The sequence below is a fragment of the Monodelphis domestica genome, chromosome 5, assembly GCF_027887165.1.
Source record: "Monodelphis domestica isolate mMonDom1 chromosome 5, mMonDom1.pri, whole genome shotgun sequence".
NCBI lineage: Eukaryota > Metazoa > Chordata > Mammalia > Didelphimorphia > Didelphidae > Monodelphis > Monodelphis domestica.
Genome location: NC_077231.1, coordinates 111,816,827 through 111,840,657, shown reverse-complemented (window position 1 = coordinate 111,840,657; position 23,831 = coordinate 111,816,827). Strand labels below are relative to the sequence as shown.

At 34.6% G+C, this 23,831-nt stretch overlaps 1 protein-coding gene across 22 annotated transcripts in view; it reads left to right on the top strand.

Moving 5' to 3' along the window:
* WNK1 (WNK lysine deficient protein kinase 1) overlaps positions 1 to 23,831 on the top strand; it is a 183,080-nt gene that overhangs the window by 114,463 nt on the left and 44,786 nt on the right. For 20 of the 22 annotated variants that reach the window (XM_056800766.1, XM_056800765.1, XM_056800764.1 and 17 more), the window contains exons 5-8: positions 15,502 to 15,590; positions 17,970 to 18,189; positions 19,991 to 20,321; positions 21,945 to 22,132. In XM_056800766.1, coding sequence (XP_056656744.1) covers positions 15,502 to 15,590; positions 17,970 to 18,189; positions 19,991 to 20,321; positions 21,945 to 22,132 — 828 coding nt within the window. Of the gene's footprint in view, positions 1 to 7,452; positions 7,924 to 15,501; positions 15,591 to 17,969; positions 18,190 to 19,990; positions 20,322 to 21,944; positions 22,133 to 23,831 lie in introns of those variants that run through there. The other 2 variants (XM_056800767.1, XM_007503814.3) reach the window with 2 other exon arrangements.

The window sequence follows — 23,831 nt, the reverse complement described above, 5'->3', positions numbered from 1 at the left end:
GAATACAATAATCCTTAGCTGTTGCACCCATCTTTGATTTTATGCAAAACTTCAAACATTATAACCTGTATGGACTTGGGAAGCTCATCACTTCTCTGCCCTTTAGTTTCCTCATCTAATGGTTCTAAACCTTGTGCTACTGTTAAGGGAAAGTGCACACTTGTAGAGTGTCCAGATATATTTGAATCTACCTTTGGTTCGAAAAGATAGCAGACTACAGGATTTCACATTTTATAAAAATGGATATTTCTGATATATGTAAAATTTTTTAAATTAAATCATTTTAAAGACACTAATGTTTTATCTAAGTTCTGTTGTTAAACCTTTCATAAAGAGAATAATTCATTGCCTTGATTATATTATATGTAAATCTGATTTAATACTAAAATTAGTTTAAAGTAAGTTATCAATAGTTTACATTTACATACTGGTTTTTTTGCAAAGCACTTTCACTCACATTCCTGTTAAATAAGTCATACAAACATTTTTATCCCCTATTTACAGATAAGAAACTAAGGATCAGGAGGTTGAAGTGATTTGTCCCTAGTTACAGGGATGTTAGGGCGTCTACCTCTCTATCACTCAGTTTACAGTGTTACTACCCCAATTATTTCTAATTGCTTCTTCCCTTTTCCAAGTTCACAAATGCTGTTAATTGTGTTCAGTGGTGAATCATTACATAGGAATTAAACCACACCATTCCTCATCTTTGTACATGCTAACAGATGGACATATAGAATAGTGCATTGTGCAGAAGCTTGATATTTTATAATCTTGATCAAAGTACATACATTTACATGTACTTGTCATTTTCTTTGCCTGAAAACAACTTTTTGTTCTTTTCATATAGAAGGCTGAATTCTCTTTTAAAACAAAACAAGACTTTAACAAGGACAGTACATTTGAGATAAAAAAAAAACACAGAAACTTAACTGCAATGGAAATTATATATAAATACTACCAGGATCCTGTTGACCTGGTTAGAGAAATGTTTTTTGTTGTTTGGTGTCAGATGTCAGTTGTCACAAGACCACTGTTGTCATTATTTGAAATGTACTTTCCATATTTCTAGCCTTACATAAACCTGAATTTGTGACTTCAGAGCATTCTACCTCCCCATTAAATGAAGGTACAGATAGAGTAAGTACTGTGCCTAAAGTCCAGTCAATATAGCAAGTGCAGAATTCATACCCAGGTGTGCTGATGTTAAAGTGGATGCTTTTGTTGCATTAGATATACAGAGAACAGTCTCTGAACCCTTATAAATAGTCATCATTGGTATATTTTTAAGAATTCTTGTCTTTAGAATCAAAAGACTGAAGATCCATCCCTGTTTTACATATCACCTGTATAACCTGAGAAAGTGACTTAATTTCCTTGATCCTTAGCTTCCTTATCTATAAAACTTCCTTTCCTTTGCCAAGGACATAATTATCACCTTTACCTCCAGTATGCATCTCACTGAATTCATCTTCAGCTAAAAAGCTGCAGATACTGTTTTTATGTGCAGTTTGTAAGAACTGAGCAGAATGAGATTGAAATTGCCTGGAAGTTTTACCCTGGGCTATATATAGACTGAGCCAGGTAGAATGATTTTTATTATTATAAGCAGGTTACCAAATGAAATATGCCATGGCTTTACCATGGTCAATTAAAGGAGGAAGAAATTTTTAAAAAAGAAAAGAAAAGAAAGGAAGTTAAACTCAGTGACCTGTAGAGGCCCTTTTCAGCTCTGTATTTATGGTCTTATGATCCTTTTCAGATTCCTTTGATGAATGAATGAATGAATAACAACAAACAAAGGAATGAAAGAAAAACCATTTTTGGTATGGGAAATAAAAAGCAAGACAGTCTCTGCTCCTCAGGAATTCATCCACTATTTGGAGAAGATAACAAAGTATAGTTCTAGAACCAGTGGAAAAGTCTAGAATTCGTAAGGGTATAAGTGGCCAATTAGAGGCTCCAGGGTTATAGTTGTAATACTATATTATTGTAATATAACATTGCCTGGATACTGCAAGGCATAAAATCAGGGCAGGTGACAAGGCAGGTGGTAATGCCTAGTGGTTCCCTCTCTCCTCAGAATTAATTGAGTTGTTCACTCCAATCTCATTCATGTCCTGTGAAAAGGCAAACAGCAAAAGTAACTGGGGATGGTAAAGTTGTTATAGTACCTCTGCTGGGGATGGTTCTCCTGGAGCAATTCATGGGTTCATCTTCATATCACATCCACTAACTTATTGTATGCTTCAAGGTCTCTTCTAGGTCACCTTTTCTTTCTCCATTCATTCATTCATTTAGTGATCTCATCAGCTCCTCTGGGTTGAATTATCTAGTTAGATAATTCCTAGATTTGTATACATATCTTAAACATTTCAAATTCAATATGTTCAAATTATAACTTATTGTCTTTCTCCTAAATCCCATCTTTTCTCCCAGTGCTCCCTACTGTTCAGACCCCCCACCATCTTCCCAGTCATTCAGGTTTAGGTGTCATCCTTGACTTCTCACTATTACTTACAATCTCCAGTCAATTTGCTGTCTAATTATTTCTTTTACCACATCATCTCTCATATATGCCCCATATCCCTCCATTCATAACCAGTTCAAGTCCCCCAATACTTCTTGCCTTAGACTATTGCAGTAGTCTTCTAATTGGTCTCCCTGATTCCTAACTCTCCGCATCCCACTCCATTCTACAAAGAGATTTTCCTAAAGAGTGGACCTTGAACAGAATCCTCAGGGGCTCCTTATTGCCTCTAGAAAATATATATTCCTCTATGGAATGTCCCAAAGTTTCAGTACAGCTTATCTTATATATATATATTTATATATATTTATTTATTCATTTATATATATATATATATATATATCTGTTATTGTACATAGCTTCTCCATTAGAATATAAGCTTCTTAATAACTTGAATTGTTTTTGCTTTTTATTATTTATTCTACTTTCTTATTTGTTGTAAATAGTAATAGCTAACATTTGCATGATGCTTTATGGATTGTAAACTGCTCTACAGAATTTTTTTTTTATCCTCACAATAACCCTGGGGGAATAAGTTCTATTATTATCCCCTTTTTACAGATGAAGAAGCTAAAGCAGACAGAGGTTAAATTAAATGACTTATCAAGACTCACATAACTAATAAATGTCTTGAGATTGCATTTGAACTCAGTTCTTCTTAACTCCCAAATCCAGCACTATCCACTAAACCACATAGATGCCTTTGTTATCCCTGATGTTTTTTAGTAAAGTTCCTGGCAATTGGTATTCAGTGGTTTTCAGTTATGGTCTGCTCTTTATGACCCCCTTTATGGTTTTCTTGTCAAAGAGTGGTTTGACAGTTCCTTCTCCAGCTCATTTTCCAGATGGGAAAAATGAGGCAAAGAGTGTTAAGTGACTTGCCAAGGGTTATACAGCTTGGAAGTTTCTAATACCAGACCTAAATTCAGGAAGATGAGTCTTCCTGACTCCAGGCCCAGCACTATGCATTGTGCTACCTGTAGTGGCAGTTTCTAAGTGTTCAATATGGTTCTTGATTGATTAATAGATTTTCTTCATTGTAAAACAAGGATAATGCTTGTATTAACTCAAGATAACTGTTAGGAAAATGATCTGAAAATTTTGGAAGACTATAAATGAAGTAGTAATGATTTTGTCATATTACATACATTGTTTTTAGCTTTTCTCTAAAGACTCAGAACTGAAATGGAAACTTTCACATTTTCTAATTTAATACAAAATTTAGTGTCAAAGCAGTAGCTTCATTCACTTAGGGAACCACAAGTTCTGCTCTTCGTATTCATGTTTTTTTCTTATGTGGAGCTTTGAAATTGACTAGGCACCAAGAATCCTGACAGACAAGTCCTTTGTGCTCTGCTAGAGGTAGATCTATGTGATGGCCCTTCCTTTTATAGTGTACATAATATATAAAGGACAAGATCACTACAAAATGTACTTGTTTCAGATGTAAGGCACTTTTCCAACCTTGCTTTGTTCTGAATATAACCAGTAACATTCATCAACCTAGTTATTAAAAAATGTTTTTGTGTGCAAAGATTAGTATTAAATTCAGATATTAAATGTAGTAAGCAAATAAAAATCAGACTTTAGAAATTTTGTTATTAATGTAGTAGTAATAGATCAAAGCAAGGTTTTGGAGTAAGAGAGAAATTCCCTTTTTTGTTTTGAACTTTGGCCTTTTTTTCAGACTTCAACTCATTTATTGGGACAATAAGACCAAGGCATCTGACTTAAAAGAACTTAGTTGGTGAGAGAAGAGCTTTTAGCCAGTAACAGTGGCTTTAGCCAAGTGTAAGCCAGTCATCTTTGAAAAGCTATTTCATAATAGTGTATTTTATTTTTAATCTTCAGCTGCCTGCCTTACCTCCTAACATTGATTTTTGGGAATGATTCAGTAACAGCAAAGAGGGATGTTTTCTTTGTGACCCAGTGTTGCTCCTAAAAGAATCCCTTAAAACACAATCAGTCGTGTTCCTTTTATATATGAATAATAGCACTTTTGAAGTTTCAGAAGCATGCAAGTAATGAGCCTTGTTATGTTACGGGAATCATGAGACCAATTAATTTCCTATAACAGTATTATTACTTAGCAAGGTTTCATAGGGAAATTGGAGGAGGCTTGTTTTCCATCAGGATCATAGGGTCTGTTCAAATTCCTGTAAACTAATGGTTCATACCAGCAAGTATCTGGCTGAATCCAGCCCCTTAACAACCCAGCAAGAAATGTGGAGATCTTAATTACTTTGTTTGTGTAATTTGACTTTGTCACTAATTCCATTAGCCCCTAGATTTCAAGGTCTGAATGTTCTCTCTGAAGGGAAAAAAATGGATTAAAGCAGTTAAGGTAAAATTCCTTTTAGTTTTTGCATAGCTAAGTGTGTAATTCACCCTGCTCTTTTACAGAAACATTGAAGCTGATCTCTGATTAGATATGGGCTTAAAGAGTTGGTAAAAACTTGGTGATTTCTTTAATAGCCTCGAATTATTTGTACTGTCTCAGATCCAGATCCATTGGAAGAAGCTACAATAATCATTAATAAAGGAATAGACTATAAGTTGTATTCTTGTGGATGATAGAGTTTTAACTATTTTCAAAAGAAATCATTCCATTTTTGATTTTTGCCTTTTAATTTTTGCATGTTAGAGGTAAAATCTTTTTCTCCTTGTTGAGGTAAGAAATATGATTATATAAGTCAACTAATATAATATGTAGTGTGCCCTTTTTTCTTAACCGTATAGTGATGGACTAGAATCCCGACTTATATAGACTTTGGAATCTCCCCTTGTCTTTATAACATGTTCAATGTGACATATATTAAATTTTTTCTAGTAGTATAATAAACTCTTTTGAGTCATAATTATGCCCAGCCCCATGTAACAGACATTAGTTTGCACTACAAAAGTAAAAGAAACCCTGTCGATTGATTAGAACCTATCTGAGAAGTATTTTATTGTAGGCACCTTTTAAAGGTATTTATTATAGAGCTCTGTTCCATTAGTGAATATAAAATTATTTAAGTTGGAAATAAGAACTACATGTAAGATGTTTCTTAGAATCTATATGAACTCTGAATTACTCTTAGTAAATCTGATTTTTAGAGGCAACTCTTAAGACTATAAATTATAGTCAGTGCTAATCTGCATGGTAGAAGAAGTTACTTCCCTGGGAGTTTCCTATTCAGTGGAATCATAGGTCTGATAGGAACAAATAAAAAACCCTAGATTTTATTTTTTTAAGGTGGGAAAAAAACCTCTGAGGCGTTAGGTTAAGTGACTTGCCCAGGACAGGTCTTTTTTACCTCAAAGCTTACTCTCAGTCTAATGCTTCAATGATAAAGGAAAGGAAGATTATAATAGACAAGTGAAATATACTTCATATTTCTGTTACAATTACTTATTCTGCTTAATATTATCCCAAAATGGAAGAGTAGCTGTCCTGGCATTGTGCAGTAAATACTGTCCATCCTTATCATCAAACATTAACTTGAGTACCTGTGGGAGCATTCTATTAGGTGCTGGTGATAGAGAGACACACAGGCCATGGTCCCTGTCCTCAAGGTCATGGTTGGACAACCTAGTTATAGGAATTCAGAGTCACTGAAACCTAAGTAAATTGAAGGTCTTTAGAGTGTCTATATGACTTGAATTAAGCTTTAAAGGAAGCATAAGACCAGAATGAGGCAAAAAGGAGTGGAAGCAGTCTTTAAAAAGAACAGCTTAAACAAAGGCAGAATTGAAAGCGTGAATGTTATATTCTAAGAGAAATTAATAGACTTGTTTATCCGAAAGATTCTTGTTTAAAAAGAATTCTCATTACCAGAGAAGATAAGAATAGATATCGTATTGTAGACGATTTTTGTTCTAAGCTAAGCAAATAAGATAAAGTAAAATGGACAGCTTCACTTTTCCTGCTCCAGTAACAAAATTTCCCCAATGCACCCCCTCTGTCCAACTCTGAAGTCTAGCAACACTGACTTCCTTGCTATCTACCATGCTTAGAACTTTTTACTTCCTCATCTTTACCTCTTAAAATCCCATCTTCTTTGGGGAAACCTTTCCTGATCTCCATTAATGCCAGTACCTTCCCTCTGCTGAATATCTCCAGTTTATGTTGTATATGTCCTTTTTTGGTACATAGTTCTTTGCATGTTCCTCCCTGTTTTACTGTAAGCTCCTTGAGAGCGAGGTGATATTCTACAAAATTTCTTTGTATCACCAGCACTTACTATAGGATAACTAAAGTATAGGCCCTTGCTAAATGCTTAGTGACTTGACTAATTTTTTTAAATTCTTGTTTCTTGTCATCAAGACTTTTACTATTATAGGGTTTGTAGAATGAGTTGGACTAAATAAATATAGAAGTCCCTTCTAACTTAATTTTAGTTTCTTCATATTTAAAATGGATAATAATGATAGCAGATACCTCCCGAGGTTGTTGTCAGGATCAAATGATATTTTATTTGTAAAGCATTTAGCATAGTGCCTGGCACATGGGGACCTATATAAATGTTAGCTGCTATCATTGTCATCATCATTATTGTTATTACCTTGGAGGCAACTAGATGGCACAGTGGTTATTGTGTGGGACCTGGAGTCAGGAAGACTCGAGTTCAAATTCAGCCTCAGATACTTGCTAGCGATATGACCTTGGGCGAATTACTTAACCTTGTTTCCTTCAGTTCCTCATGTATAAAATGAACTTGAGAAAGAAATGGCAAACTACTCCAGTATATTTGCCATGAAAATTCAAAATGGGGTCACAAAGAATTGGACATGACTGAGAGGACTGAATAACATTGTTATTACCTTTTACCTCCTTTTTGACCACTAAATTGATCTTTTTTTGTCTTTTCAGATTGTTTTCAGTTAAATGATTTTCTAGTTTTAGGTACATTCTAGTTTTTGAGATAATTATCTTTAGGAACCAGGGGGCTGGTTCTGTGGGTTAGGAGGTGGAGTTTAGAGTAAATAAATACCTCATTTTACCTGCCCTCTGGAACTTTTGTTGCTGGAGGAGGAGCAATGAAGCAGAATAGATTACTTGTTGCTTAGCATGTAATACTGTTCTTGGGTCTAAAAGAGAACAACCAGATTTCAAAGCAGAGCAAACTGATGTGTGAGAGTTGGGGAAGTATGGCTAATGTTAAACCAGAAACTGTGCTTCATTTCAACTTAGAAATCTGCTTTCCTTGTGCTGTGGGTTAATTTAGTCTTGTCTTAGTAGACTACTAAGAGATTTATTGTCCACATACCCCCACCCTATTCTGTAATTACAAGGTATCTTTCTTACCTTGTCTTTTCTGATGGATTTTACAAAGAGAGATTTTTGCTCCGTATTGGTCATCCTTAATTCCCATTGCTGCTGCTGCTCTCAAAAGGATTGTGCAAATGAGGTGGGTAATGGCATATTTGCAGCAATTTCAGAATGTGCTTAAAGTTCTGTTGAATTTATGGGATTTTGGCTGCCTTAAAAAATAAACTAATACAATTTTGTTAAACTTTCTGACTTGATTCCTATTAAGAAATTGCTGATTGATGTTTCTTAATAGGAAAAGTTCCTGGGGACTTTGGTAGACAAAAACAACAGTTAAGCAAATATTTGAAGTAGTTTCCTACGTAGTATTTTGTGTAGGGAGGCAGGATGGTTCTTAATTCTGAATGGTCAAGAAAATGTGTTGGTTTTTTTTCCCATCAAGATACAGTTAAAACTATTGGGATAACAGATTTGAACTTGAGGCAAAGTAAATGAGGCTGAAATTTCTAGGAATTGGAAGATTGAGCCATTTGGAGAACATCTGTTAGGAAGCACTTTTGTTATTCTAGTTGGTAATTTTGAGTCTGCATGAGATGTTTTGCCCAAAGGGCTTTAAGTGCATGGAATACAAAGCAAAGTGAGTCAATTTTTTATCCAAATAAAAGTAGTACATGTAAATATGTTTATATTCATGTGTTAGCTCTTGATTTGGCTACCAGCAAACTCTTGAGCAGCTCAAATTACTTAGAATTGTTCTGTATAATGCTTAATGTATGTGATCCTTTCCCAACGGAATCCAGAATGCATATGTTAAAGTAGTGACCGTGTCATTTTAAAATGTGAGATTTAGCTAAATATATAGAAGTACATAACTTTGATTAATGTGGGAAAATCTCAGTTGCTGGCTGAGTTTTTGTACCAAAGAACGTGGGTAAAGAAATTGCCCAATCTGAACCTGAAGTACTGAGTTGGCAAAGTTTTATAGTGGGTAGATTAGGATGCTTAACTGGGGGTGGTGGGGGGGGGTGTTGTAGATTTGGAGGCTGGGCTGCTTTATGTAGTTTTGCTTTTGTTTTGTAGCAAGTACTCTCTTAATCCTACTTAAATTCTATTCTTTTTTATGTAAGTGCTTGCATTTCTATAAGAAGATCTTGTTGCCTAAACTGGCTTTAGATAGAATAAGGTTGCCTTGGGGGCATACTTTCTGTTAAGAGATGTTGCATTAATTTTTCATTAAATTAGTCAATTTTAGAAGTGTTAAAATCATCTTTCATTTAAGAAGTGATTACTGGTAGATTAATCCAGATAGTTCTTGAAAATCTGCAAAGCCTCATTGTTATGCATATAGAGCCACAAATTTGGTATGTTTGGTGCCTCTTCACTAATTAGATGTTAAGTTCTTAAGAGATTTGTGAGTGGTTCAGTAGAGTTTATATCAAATCACCTCCAATTTTGACAATTGTGGATGTCAGCTTTCACCTGAACTTTCATAATGGTTTCTAATAGTTGACATGTCAAATTCAATGGTTTTTTTTTTTCTATAACCTGCTTGGATTTTTTTCTACTATCATGCTTTTGCTGCTCAATAAATGTTTTAAAAGCAATAAGATTATGGCTTTAAATGTTAGGGTAGAACGGACTTCCTAATGTGACTTAATAGTTTCTTGAGTTACCATCTATTTTGGCTATATAATCCTTTTGTATTTAAGTATATTATTGTAAGCAGTCTTAATATCTTCTTATTTGCAAAGTTAAGTATCTGAGCTATTTGGCTAATAAAGTGTGTCTTAAAAGTTTATTGGCATTTATAGAATATCTTTTTTTTTTAACCCTTACCTTCTGTTTTAGAATCAATACCAAGTATCAGTTCAAAGGCAAAAGAGCAGTAAGGGCTGGGCAATTGAAGCTAAGTGACTTGCCCAGAGTCACCCAGCTTAGGCAGTATCCAGTATTCTATTTGAACCCAGGACTTCTCATCTCCAGGCCTGGCTTTCTGTTCACAGAGCCACCTAGCTGTCCTCTTTAGGATATTTTGAGAATAACAATAAGGTCTACATATGCCATGGAACTTTATAATTTTTATTTCTAGAAGCAGAGCAGAACAACCTAATGGATTTGAACATAGATTGTGATTCAGCCATTAATTTAGTAGGTGAACCTTGAATATTTTACTCTATTTGTCTGTTTTTAAAGTTTAAATATTCTTAACCTCATTTGAGAAGAACAAAATTAAGGAAAGTATATTTGCTCTTTCTATACTTCAGTAGCACATGGTTTTGTCAGTATGGGTGTTCCTCTTCACCATTATATAGACAGTAACTCCTCTATAACTTAATATTTAGTTGTCTTGCTGCATTTAGACTGATTCTTGATTGACAGTTATAATAGTTGATGAAGAGTAAATGAAGCTTTATTAATTTGATAGTACCTTTAAGATTTTGTCCTCTAATAGAGCCTTTGAAATCCTAAGCTTGCATTCTTGTCCCAATGAGATATTTAATGGAGATAAGATATGTGTATTCTGAACATTACATATTTTATTGATGTCACATAGTTTGAGTATTGATTTATGAACAAGTCCCACTTGGAAATAAGTAACCTTTGGATTCTAGTGGCTGTTTTCACCAGTTGTTACTGTTTAGTCCATCTGACTTAATGACTCCATCTAGGGTTTTTAGACTGGTTTGCTATTTCCTTCTCCAACTCATTGTTACAGATGAGGAAACTGAGACAAATTTGAACTCAGGAAGTTGAATCTTTCTGACTCCAGGCCCAGCACTATGCCACCTAGCTGCCCCGCACTTTTGTTTAGCTGCTTTTGTGAACTCCGTTGTGTGAAGGTAGTTTCCTTTTTCATACAGTCTGCTTAGCTACTATATTGAGTTTGCCATGCTTCATTTTACTTTGGGAATTTTCAAGTTATGCCACCATAATATGTAGTTAAGGTTCAGTTTTCTTATTTATGTATTGATAAATCAGAACTATGAATAGTTGAATGCCCTTTCAGTAATCAGTGGAATTATCATTCAAAAAAACAACATAAAAAGTGAACCAACACTTTCCCATATAACTCAGAAAGTTTTAGCATCAATAATGCTTGTAGTCCTACACTATTAGTAGTGACATTTACTATGAATCCACTCCTGTCTTTTTTTAGGGAATGCCTCAATGATTATTCTTTAAGTTCTTTTATATTTCTCAGGTGTCAAGATACCACTTTTAAGTGGTCTTTTAGCCTAGACATAATTTTTACTCTAATCTTGGTTGGAGTTAAGTTATCACATGAAAAGAAGTAAGTTGAAAGAGAAATTTGACTTGTGCTGTCTAGTAAAGTAGAAATTCTGATCCAGTTAATCCATGATAAAACTTAGTAAATCTTTATTTAGATACATAGATTTTGAAGTTAGTTGTGGTACAAGACTTAATTTTTTGTAGCATTTTTTCAGTACACTGAGATAAAGTCACATGTCAAATCAACATTTGATGATGATCAGTATTTGATGAGAATCAATTTAATGCATATTTATTTTACTTTGATTCCATTGTTTTGAGCTAGTTACATATTATATAAATATTAGTTGCCCCATTTTAAGTTTATTGTTATTGTTTCTGATGAGACAAGTGAACTCTAAAAGATTTTACATTGATTTTTACTTCTAAACATGTTCTTATTTTATATTCAAGACATTATATAGCTAAGACACGATTTGGGGCATCATTCTACTTTCCCCACAATTAAGGTACAAATCTGGGTCCCTCAAAAAAGATAACTTTAGTAAGAGAAAGGAGGTAAACAAAAAGTAGAATTATCCCTATCTCCAACCCCCACCCCCAGAACATTTTATTGTTTCTTGCTGCTGTTATTCATTTTTTCCCCTTTTGGGAAAAAAAAGGAAACAAAGGAATAGATAGCTTGAAAAGTTAATAGACGTAAGTTATATTAAGAAATATATATCTAGAATTAGAGAGGTGATAGAATCAATATAAGATCCTTGGATTATTGTGGTCAGTTCTGCCTATGGATTTTTAAAAGGAGCTAACGAACATTTAGAAGAGGAGAATCAGAAAGTCGAATAATCCTAAAAGTCAGCCCATATGCGGATTGGTTAAAGAAAGAGAGTATGGTTAGACTGGAAAAAAGAAAATTCAAGAGTCATGTTATTCTGTGTTCAAGTATTTGAAGGGCTTTCATATGGAAGAGGGATTAAATTTGTTCTACTTAGCCTCAGGGAGCAAGAAGAGACTAGATTATAGTAGCATAATATATGATAAGCCCCAAAGACCCCAACTACTGGGTTAAAGACAAAAATCAACAAAATCTGCTAGGAAAACTTGAAAGCCCTCCAGAAAAAAAAATAGTTTTAGGCCAAAATTCTGAAACATTAAACTGTAATAAATTCCAAATGATACAGACCCTTGATATAAAAGGCTATTTTAAAAATAAATGAGAAAGGAGCAGCTGGGTGGCTCAGTGGGTCCAGAGCCAGGCTTAGAGATGTCATCTATGTTCAAATATGACCTCAGGCATTTCCTAGCTGTGTAACCCTGGGCAAGACCCTATTGCCTAGCCCTCACTGCTCTTCTGCCTTAGAATCAATACACAGATCAATAGATTAGAATCAGTATTCTAAGACAGAAGGCAAGGTCAGAGACAGAGAGAAGAGACATAACTCTCATAAAAATAGATAGGGGAAGAGTTTTTTGTTTTTTGTTTTTTTTATTTTTCTATTTGAACAAGTTTCTTTAGTCAATTTAGAACATTATTCCTGGGTTACAATAATCACATTATTTCCCTCCCTCCCCTCCCCCCATTCTTCCCGCAGCCATCTCACAATTTCATTGGGTATTACTTGTTCAGATCCTATTGTTCAGATCCTTGATCAGAACCTATTTCCATGTTGTTGTTTACACTAGGATTTTCATTCAGAGTCTACATCCCCAATCATATCCCTTCAACCCAGTCGTTCAACCCAACCTTCAAACAGTTGTTTTTCTTAGGTGTTTTTACTCCTGAAGTGTTTACTCTGGATGTGGATAGTGGTTTTTCTCATAGGTTCCTGAGTTGTTCGGGGTCATTGCATTGCCACTAATGGAGAAATCCATTACATTCTATTGTACCACAGTGTATCAGTCTTTGTGAACAATGTTTTCCTGGTTCTGCTCCTCTCACTCTGCATCAATTCCTGGAGGTTGTTCCAGTTCACATGGAATTCCTCCACTTTATTATTCCTTTGAGCACAATAGTATTCCATCACCAACATATACCACAATTTGTTCAGCCATTCCCCAATTGAAGGGCATCCCCTCATTTTCCAATTTTTTACAATTTGGAACTATGCCCAAAGGACTATAGAAGACTGTCTGCCCTTTGATCCAGCCATAGCACTGTTTGTACCCCAAAGAGATAATAAGGAAAAAGACCTTTACAAGAATATTCATAGCTGTGCTCTTTGTGGTGGCAAAAAAAGGGGAAGAGTTTTTGACCACTACAAGGGATAAAGAAGACCATAGGCAATACAATGGACAGTTTTCCTTATATGATATTGAAAACTTTTTGCACAAACAATATAAATATAATTCATATTAAAAAAGGAAAACAGTTAAATAGGGGTAAAGTCTTTATAATAAGTTTCTTTGATAAAAGCCTAATTTAAACATACAAGAATATGAACTATTTCCTATAAATAGTGAAAGGGTATGAAAATAAAAAAGAAAAGACAACCTGCTATCAACAACCATCTGAAAAAATTCTCCAAATAACTAATAGGAGAAATGCAAATTAAAACAACTCTAAGGTTCCTCTGTTATACCCAAATTAGTAAAGACAAGAAAAAAAGGAAAATAACAGTTATCAGAGGGACTGTGGGTGAATAAGCATATTAATTGACCATTAGTAAAGCTGTGAATTTATCCCACAGAAAAAGTCATTCATAGTTATATATTCTCAAAATACTTTTCCTTTTTTGTAAAGTCATATGTGCAAAAATATTCATAGCTGTACCTTTTGTTGAAGCAAAGAAGTGACATCTGGGAAACATATGAACAAATTATGTTCTATGAATGTAATCAATATTATTCTTTTCTAAGAAATGATAAAAGGAATATATTCAGAGAAACCTGTGAAGAGTCATATGAAATGAACAGGACCAGAAAAACAATGACCACAATATTGTAAAGAAAAACAACTTTGAAAGACTTAGGAACTTTGATCAATGAAATGAACAATCATGTTTCCAGAAGACTAATAATAAAGAATATTTCCCACCTTTTAACAGAAAGAAATATATTTTAAGATTTGGGCCATTGTGTGGATTTCTTTTGCTTGACTATGGTTTCTTGTTAGAAAGGAGGGTAGCGATTTTTGGTGGGAGAGAAAAATAAGAGAAAAAGTAGATAGTTGAAGTAATGTAGAAAAGAATGAACCTTTTTTTTTTTTAACCCTTTCCTTCCATCTTGGAGTCAATGCTGTGTATTGGCTCCAAGGCAGAAGAGTGGTAAGGGCTAGGCAATGGGGGTCAAGTGACTTGCCCAGGGTCACACAGCTAGGAAGTGGCTGAGGCCAGATTTGAACCTATGACCTCCCGTCTGAGAATGAACCTTTTTAAAATTCATAGAACAGAATGAAATTCAGAGGGGGACACAAATAAGCAAAACGATTTTATAACAAATGTAGATTTTTTTATATACTTAAAAATATAAGCTATTCAGAATGGAGGTTTGTGATTTCATATACAATTTTTTTGTTTTTGTATGAAATGATTGTTTATTGATATTTGTCAGGTTCAAAAATTTTAAAAATTAAAATTCTGAAAACAAACATTTGCTGTGTGTTGTAGAAAGGATTTATGTTCACATATAGGTTGGATCAGATGACTTTCTGATAATCCTTTCCAACCCTGATTCTACATTTTTCATTCATTACTGAAAGACTTTCCTGGAGATTACCAACTTGCCACTACTGATTTAGTGTCCTTAAACCCCTGAATATTGAAATAGCTTGATGGTTTTTCTCTTAAAACAAACTAAACAATGTATCCCTTTTAAGTGCATTTTATACACAGTGAATATTTTTTATTCTTCAGTCATTGTTTTGAACCTGACCCTAAGTCATGCAGCCTATGTGTTACTAAGTATTGTAATAGAATCCCCTTACTGTGCCTGCAAAATTGAACATGTAACTTCATGCCTACATATGGGTTAGCTATTCAAAATTAAGTTCTCTGGTGACTAATGTGCTAGTAAACAAGGGTTGTACAAAATATGTTCCAACCAATGAGATGGTTTATGCTCTTCTTCCCAATTACTTCCTTTACTGAAAGCACAAAAGGTACTGTTAATACAGCTAGTCTTGAACTCTTCCATAGTCATATAGAGGAAATAGTGCTTCATCACAAGTGGGAAAATCTGCATGGCGGTAGGTGACCCTGCTATCTAAACTGTATGACTGTTTTCTAGGGAAGAGCTGGAGTTGCAGGGACCCAGCTCTGGCCCTGCAAGGTTTAACCCCTGCAGGCATATCAGAAGAAAGCCATAAAGGTACAATGTGACTGTGTTTTCTCTACTTTCTCTACTTCTGAAGTAGATTTTTCTAAAGAAGGCAAGATAGGGTCTTAAAAGGAAACCCAAAACAGCTAAGTTTATTTGTATGAAAAAACAAACTATTAGAAAGGTTATGTTTTGTGTACTTTAATGTGCCCTATTCACACATGTATTTCAGGGGGTGAAACCAGCCAGCTTTGACAAAGTTGCAATTCCTGAAGTAAAGGAAATAATTGAAGGATGCATACGCCAAAACAAAGATGAAAGGTAAGTGCTTTTCTTTGGGAAGTAGGTGTTTGTATTATAGACAAAGCCCAAAAAATGTTTTAAGCTATTATGCCAGTTTGCCTAATGTTAAAAAAAAAATTATATCATTTATCTGCTAGAGAAATTATTCATTGATATTTTAGGATCAGTTCATTATTGAGTAATTATTCCTACCTATCGTCATACAAATTGACACAACACAATGATTTACCACACCACTATGGTATACCACAGGCAAATTATGCCACCTGTCTACCCCATTTCCCCTCTTCTCCTACTGTTATACCCCCCAGCCCCCAAATGACTACTAAATATCTACTAAATAGTAAGAAAGTTAATATCTTGCATTTTGGACATAAAGCAAAAGTGAATTTCATCTCCCCAAAATAAATGTGCAAAGGGACTATTTGTAAAGTTCAAGACTGAATGTTTTGTGAGGTTTTTAATTTTCACTTAAATTTAAAATTTTGATGGGTAAAATAACCTTTTGGCTCTCTAAATCAAAATTAACAAGTCTTGAATCATTATTGCCACTGTGCCAGAACAAAAAAGAACAAAACATCATTTCCTTTCATTAAAAAAAAAAGAAAAAGAAGAGGACTCTGCCTAAGGCTTAGGAGGAGTTCTAGCTTAGTCATTTGTACTGACAGAGGACTTTTCTCAGAGGAGTGGCAAATATATCTGCCATATGACTGACTCATCACCATTTGGGGTCTGGCTAGGATCCAGTGTCTGTTTTTGAGTCAGTTGAATTATTTGTGTATTGGTCTTGATCAGCCTAAGCCTGACAGTAGATCAGACGTGACAAATTACATTTTAATTTTTATCTTTTTCTTTTAAAAATACATTTTTATTAATAACTTGTTTTTGCGTCACTACATTTCTCCTAGTATCCCTTTGTCTCTCATTCTCAGAGCCATCCTACGTAGAAAATTTTAAAAGAAAAAGAAGAATGGGGAGCAGGGTCGGCAAAACTAACCAATAAATCAAAGAAGGCTGAATACATATACAGTGTTCCACACCTATGGGCCCCCCACCCCACCTCTACAAAGGAGCGGGTTGGGAGTGTCTTCTCATACCTCTTCTTTTGGACCAGTGCTTGTTCTTTGTAATTTTGCAGCATTTATTTTGATTTATTTGTGGTGGTTCTTTTTGTTTACATTGTTATAGTCATTATATTATAATGTTTTATCTTTTTCATGAAGATTGAAGGGATCATATGATATTTAATCTCTGTTCTCCTATTCTGAGAGCTTCTAACATCAAGACCTTTCAAACTGAGTTTTTAAATGTTAGGTTCCAACTTTTTTAAAAGAGCTACTTAAAATTAGAAAAGAGCCAGAAGACTGGATTCTTAATCTAATTTAAGGATTTTTTCCTATTCATTCCAAACTAAAATAATGTCAATATGGGGGGCAGCTGGGTGGCTCAGTGGATTGAGAGTCAGACCTGGAGACGGGAGGTCCCAAGTTCAAATCTGGCCTCATACACTTCCCAGCTGTGTGACCCTGGGCAAGTCACTTGACCCCCATTGCCTAGCCCTTACCACTCTTCTGCCTTGGAGCCAATACACAGTATTGACTCCAAGACGGAAGGTATGGGTTTAAAAAATAAATAAATAATGTCAATATGTAATGTAATAGTATTGGAATATGGTGTATAAGTGATATGAGATATCAATTAACTAAATATATGTCAGGGACAGTTAGGTAGGACAAATGGATAGAGTTCTAGATCTGGAATTAGGAAAAACTGATTATAAATTCAGCCTCAGATCCTTATTAACTATGTGACTTGGAGCAAGTCACTTAACCTCTAGCTGCACCAGTTTGTAGAATAGGAAAAATAATTACTACTACTTCCCCAGGTTGTGAGGTTAAAATGAGATAATACTTCTAAAGTACTTTAAAGTGCTGAATAAATGATAGATAGATAGATAGATAGATAGATAGATAGATAGATAGATAGATAGATAGATAGATAGATAGATAGATAGATAGATAGATGTACACCATAGCTATTATCGTTGATTTTGAATTGAAGTTGAATTTTAATTTCATATGCTGAGACTCATTCACATTTTTCTAATCAAAGAAGCCCCATGTTAATAAGTTGGTAAAGTAATCAAATATTTTTATGTTTGGGAAAATTTAAGGGAAACTATGTTAGTAAAATGTAAAATTTTTGAGGGCAAAGGCTTTCATTTTTATCTTTTATTGCCAGTGCCTAATACTTCCTTGCACATAGTAAGTACTTAATATTGGTTCATATATGTTGGAAACTTATGCATTGCTAAGTTTGGTAGAAAAAAATGAAGGATTTTATCACATTGAAAGATTGTTTTGCTTTTAATCTAATGCTTTATTCCCTTCTCTCTAGATATGCTATCAAAGACCTTTTGAACCATGCCTTCTTCCAGGAAGAAACAGGAGTACGAGTAGAACTAGCAGAGGAAGATGATGGTGAAAAGATAGCCATTAAGCTGTGGTTAAGAATTGAAGATATTAAGAAGTTGAAGGGAAAGTACAAGGACAATGAGGCTATTGAATTTTCTTTTGATTTGGAGCGAGATGTCCCAGAAGATGTAGCTCAAGAAATGGTAAATAGTGTTTATTCTGTGATCATTCTAAAAGTCTGTGCAAGACCTTGCAAATGACATGAAGTTGAAAGGGATAACTAATTAATATACTAGATAATAGTCAAAATTCAAAAAGACCCTGACAGCCTGGAAAATTGAAGTAAAAATATTTGAAAGGATAAATATGAAGTCATGACTAAGTGGCCTTGCAAGTTCAGTATGAGTCTATTCAAAGTAGAGCAACTGTAGCAACCAGAATATGGTACAAGGTCTTAAGAACATGCTATATTAAGATTGGTTGAAGAAAATTAGTATGCTTATCCAGGAGAAGATTGGAGTGACCCTAGAGCGATCTCCAAGTATTTGAAAGGCAGCCATATGGAAAAGGGTTAGCTCTAGGGGCTAAAATTAGGAGTACTTGATAGAAGGGGTAGAAAGCCAGATTTAGACTTGAAGTGAATGAATGAACTACCTTATAAGGCAGTTAATTTTCCTTCTCACCAGAGGTCTTAGAACAAAGACTTGAATAACCACTTTTCCTAGTATGTTATTGTAATTTCCTTTTGAATAGTTCTTTTTATTCCATGAATAAATATATTAAACCCAAAAAAGAAAGACTTAAGGACAATCATAAATATTGAAGCAGTAACCTTTGGCTAGGGCCAGTTTTAGAGAGCATACATACACACATACAAACATATACATAGTTGTATATTTGCTGTAGAATCACAAGATTTTTGAGCTGGAAAAAACCTTGAGATCACCTTTGTTGTTGTTCATTTGTTTCAGTTGTGTCTGACTCTTCATGACTCCATATGGGGTTTTCTTGGCAAAAGATATTAGAATGATTTGCCATTTCCTTCTCCAGCTCATTTTATAGATGAAGAATGGATACAAACAGGGTTAAATTACTTGCCCAAAGTCGCAAAGCTAGTAAGTGTCTGAGACTGAATTTGAACTCTCAAACACTCACTCCAGACCCAGCACTATCCACTGTTCTACCTTGCTATCCTAGAGATCACCTAGTTAAGCCCACATAGATTTGAATGGGACTGTACAAAAATATCTCTCCCACCAACTTAAAGGCTCCCATAGTGGCTCAAAATATCAACTTTGAAGTACCTCCATTAGACTGATGACTTTATTAAAATATAAAAACACTACATCAGAACAATCATATATTAGCCCTTCTATTAACCTTTAGCATATTTCTACTTATTAGTTTAGTAATCAAATTGGCTTTCTCATTGTACCTTATATGCTCTCTATTTCCTATTTGTAATTTTGTACCAACTGACCTCCCTGCCTGAACTATACCATTGCTTCCCCTCCTTAAAGACTCAGCTCAGGAACCACCATCTGTCTACATGAGGAATTTTCTGATCCTTTCAAGTGACTGGTGTCATGCCAACCAAAATCTTGTGTATATATAGATATACATATCTTGTTTCCCCTTAGAAAATGCAAGCATCTTTAGGTTATAAACTCGCTGTCTTAATCTTTATATCTCCAGCACTTAGCATGGTATCTAGCACATAGTAGGCACTTAATACTTTACTTGATAACTTTTTCAGACAGACCATTCCCAGTGGGAATGAGACACAGGGTTGGTTCATTTTAATGACAGAGGAATACAGGGGGAGGAAAGTCTAAGGTAGTGTATTCTAGAAGGGTAAACCTAATCTAGGCATTAAAGTGAGTTGAATACCTAAGGCAAGTTTTGCTAAATTCACAATTTTCCCTTAGACTAGTATTTGGAAAAATTCTTCCCTAGATCCTACCCCGTTTTTTTCTCTTCCTAATGTACCATGTTGTACTTTAGGTAGAGTCAGGGTATGTCTGTGAAGGCGATCACAAGACCATGGCCAAAGCCATCAAAGACAGAGTATCTCTGATAAAGAGGAAAAGAGAGCAGCGGCAGCTGGTAAGGGAAGAACAAGAGAAGAGAAAGCAAGAAGAGATCAGTCTAAAGGAGCAAGTTGAACATCCAACAAGTGTTTCTCAGGCTGGGAACAAATCAATTCCTTCTACCACTGGCACAGTTACTGTCTGTACCACATCAGCCTCAGTTTCTACCCAAGTAGAGCCTGAAGAACCAGAAGCAGATCAACACCAACAACTGCAATATCAACAACCTAGTATATCTGTGTTATGTAAGTATCTCTATAACACGGTAATTCTGCTGGTGATGTGGCACATTACATTTACATTTTTTGTTGTTTGTTATTCTCCATTCTATAATCTTTTCTTTTCTAATAGAGTTGAAAGTCATTGGCCTCTAATTCCAAGATAAACATTGAAATGAGTTCGATCTGGCTTCCCTTTCCTATATTTATGACTTTGAAATTGAACCCATTAATCTGCTGAATGCTACATTTAACATGCCTAGACTCAGTTTATTACCTGGATCTAACAAGCAACAACTCTAGTTTTTTAATTGAAGCACTAGTAAACAATGCATCCCTTATAAAACCTCAGGTTGCTGGAAGACTTTGAAAAGTATGTAAATTTAAACTAAAATTAACTAGATAGAAGGACAGCATGGGGGTAATGAGTAGAGAACCAGCCCCATAGTCATAAAGACCTTGGATTCAAGTCCTGTCCCTGACACATACCAGCTGTGAAACTACAAAATTCATTTATCTTGTAAATATCCCACATACTCTCTGTGAGAGAGAGAGAGAGAGAGCTAGAGAGTGCTTGACTTTTTTCCCAACAGTTGATTTACAGAAAACAATCACCTTGGTCATTAGAAAAAATTTTCTATTTTGACTCAATTCAAGTCACTGAAACAACTCTTTGCTAAACACTGTAAGAAGCTAGTAGTATGAAATAAAAACTTGAACTCACATTTGTTTGGCGCTTTGAAATTTACAAAATTTCTTCCTCCCCGTCCTGTGAGATGTATACAAATGAAGAACCTTAATTTGACAGAGGAAGTGATTTTGTCACTCTTTTGTCACCATGATTGCTTTTTCATTTTTTTTTATTGCATATGTTTAGTTTATCATAAGTTGCTTTGCATATTCCTTCCTTAGAAATTCTGTTAGGAGGGCAGCTAGGGTAGCACAGTGGATAGAGTGCCAGACCTAGAGTCCAGGAGGTCCTGGGTTCAAACCTGGCCTCAGATACTCCCTAGCTGTGTGACTCTGGGCAAGTCACTTAACTCTAATTGCCTTGCCCATAGCTCTCTTCTGCCTAAGACCAAAGGTAAGGGACTGGACTTTTTTTTTTTTCTTAAGTATTCTGTTAGGCATAAATTCCTACCCGACCATATATTTGCCCTTTCCCCCTTTTTTTGTTTATCCTTTTTACTACTTATCTTTTTTTAGAATTGCTTTATGGGGGCTAGTTTATAAACTATTTTATATACATATATATATAATAGATACATTATCCCTGGAGTCACTGTCTCTCTTATATGAGTCCCTTACTTCTAATGTGGAGATCATTTTGAAATAGATTTTAAAATAGTGGCACATTTCTTGATTTTCTGAGGTCCTTATATTTTTTTGTGGTTATAAAAAAATGGACTATTAAAGGTATTATCCTGTCATCTGCCTCAAAAGAGCTATTGGTTACAATACTCCCTTATTTGTATCTGTAAATAAATAACCAGGTATCCATATAGTAAGTGGGAATACTCAATTTTTTTACTCCAAATCAGTCTGCTTCACCAAATTGCCTTTTTGTGATAGAAGTTAATTATTGGCATAAGACAAGATAACATTCTGAACTTTTTATCTGTGTATAAAATTTCTTGTTATTCCCCTAAGCTGATGGAACAGTTGACAGTGGTCAAGGATCTTCAGTCTTTACAGAATCTCGAGTGAGCAGCCAACAGACTGTCTCATATGGGTCTCAACATGAGCAGGCACTTTCAACTGGCACAATCCCAAGCTATACAGCTTCTGTTGTTCAAGCACAGTCCCAACCACATGGTGTATTTCCTCCCTCCACAGTGGTAAGTAAAAGCATAAGAAACTATATGATTATATTTACGGTAGAAAAGTTCTCAGGTCCCAATTTTCAAGGTACCAACATATGTTAAGGGGAAAAAAGTAAGTCATGACATAATAAACTGTCACACACCCTAAAGAAAATAAAGCTTTTTTGGTATATAATCTGATTAGAGTGAATTAGATTACCTAATCAGTTTATAGCTTCCAATTATAGTGAAAAATACCTGAGTAAATGTATGACTGTAAAACAGTAATATACTTGCTTTTGCTGGTAAGGAATATTCAATCAAAATTATTCTAAGAACCAAAAACTGAAAAACAAGTCAATTTGAAAAAAATAGGTTTTTTTTTTCAGAAGTATTATTTGTTAAGCATTTTTTTTGTTAGATTTCTTGTTGTGGAGTCACAGGTAAGTGACTTATATAGAATGCTGCATGTGAGCTCTCCAGAATGAACAGATCCCATGTTTGCATTTTCATTTTATTTAGTGCTTGTGTTTAGTTTCATAAATTGCTGTGCATATTCCTTCCTTAGAAAGTCTGTTGGGCACAAATTCCTACCCTACTATATATTTGCCTCCTCCCCGCCTTCCCTATCCCCCACCCCCCAATTTGTTATCCTTTTTACTACTTATTCATTTTCAGAATTGATTTATGGGGGCTATTTTCTAAAATTGTGTGTGTGCGTGTGCACATGTACAGGCACATGAATCTCTTAATAGTCACATTACTATTATTAGTATCCCTGGGGTCACTGTCCCTCTTAACATTAGCCGCTTCCTTCTAATATGGAGTTCATTTTGAGATAGATTTTAAAATAATGGCACATTTCTTGATTCTCTGAGGTCCTTAGATTTTGCTGTGGATCTTAACAATGATATGTTAGTTCTATCAAAAAATTGACTATTAAGCTATTATTCTACCATCTGCCTTAAAAGAGCTATTGGTTACAATATATCTTTATTTACATCTGTAAATAAATAGCCAGGTTGACCACTTTTTTTTTCAGAAGGCTGTTAATGTTCAAGTTTGTGATATCCTTGACCTTCATCAAATGTATTTTTAATTAAATTGTAAAAAGTTCTTTTGTTTGCTATAGCATCTTGTCCCAAAGTGTATGGGGTAAGGGAGTATGGCTTATATAATAATCTATTCAGTCAGTCTTGACTTGTTTGACTCCCAAGTTTTATGGCCACAATAATATAAGGGAAAATGCTAACCTTCTGATTTTGAACAATTCAATTTCCAATTTGGGGAGAGGGAAAGGTGGTTGGAAGAGCTTCAGAAAGGTTATTTGAAAATTGTTCTTCTGCCCTTGAAGACATTTTTAACTGCCACAGTGTGCATTCAACTTTTTTGTCTGAATTGTTTTTTGGACATTAAAATTTAATTTTAACATCTTGTAGAATGTAAGCTCCTTGAGGGCAGGAACTGTTTAATTTTTGTCTTTGTATCCCAAATACCTATCACAGTGCCTTGCACATAGAAAACATTTAAGAATTTGTCAATAGTTTTACTTCCCATTGAGAAATGTGAGGGTTAAGTTCTTGGCTATAAGTCTAGAGTCTACATAGAAAAAAATAATTTGAAAAAAATTATCTGGCTAAAAAAAAAAAGGAAAGAAAAAAATCACCTGCTGTTAGTCTCATGTTCCCAAATTTATTCTAATTCATTTCTCTTAACTACATTTCTAATCTACTGG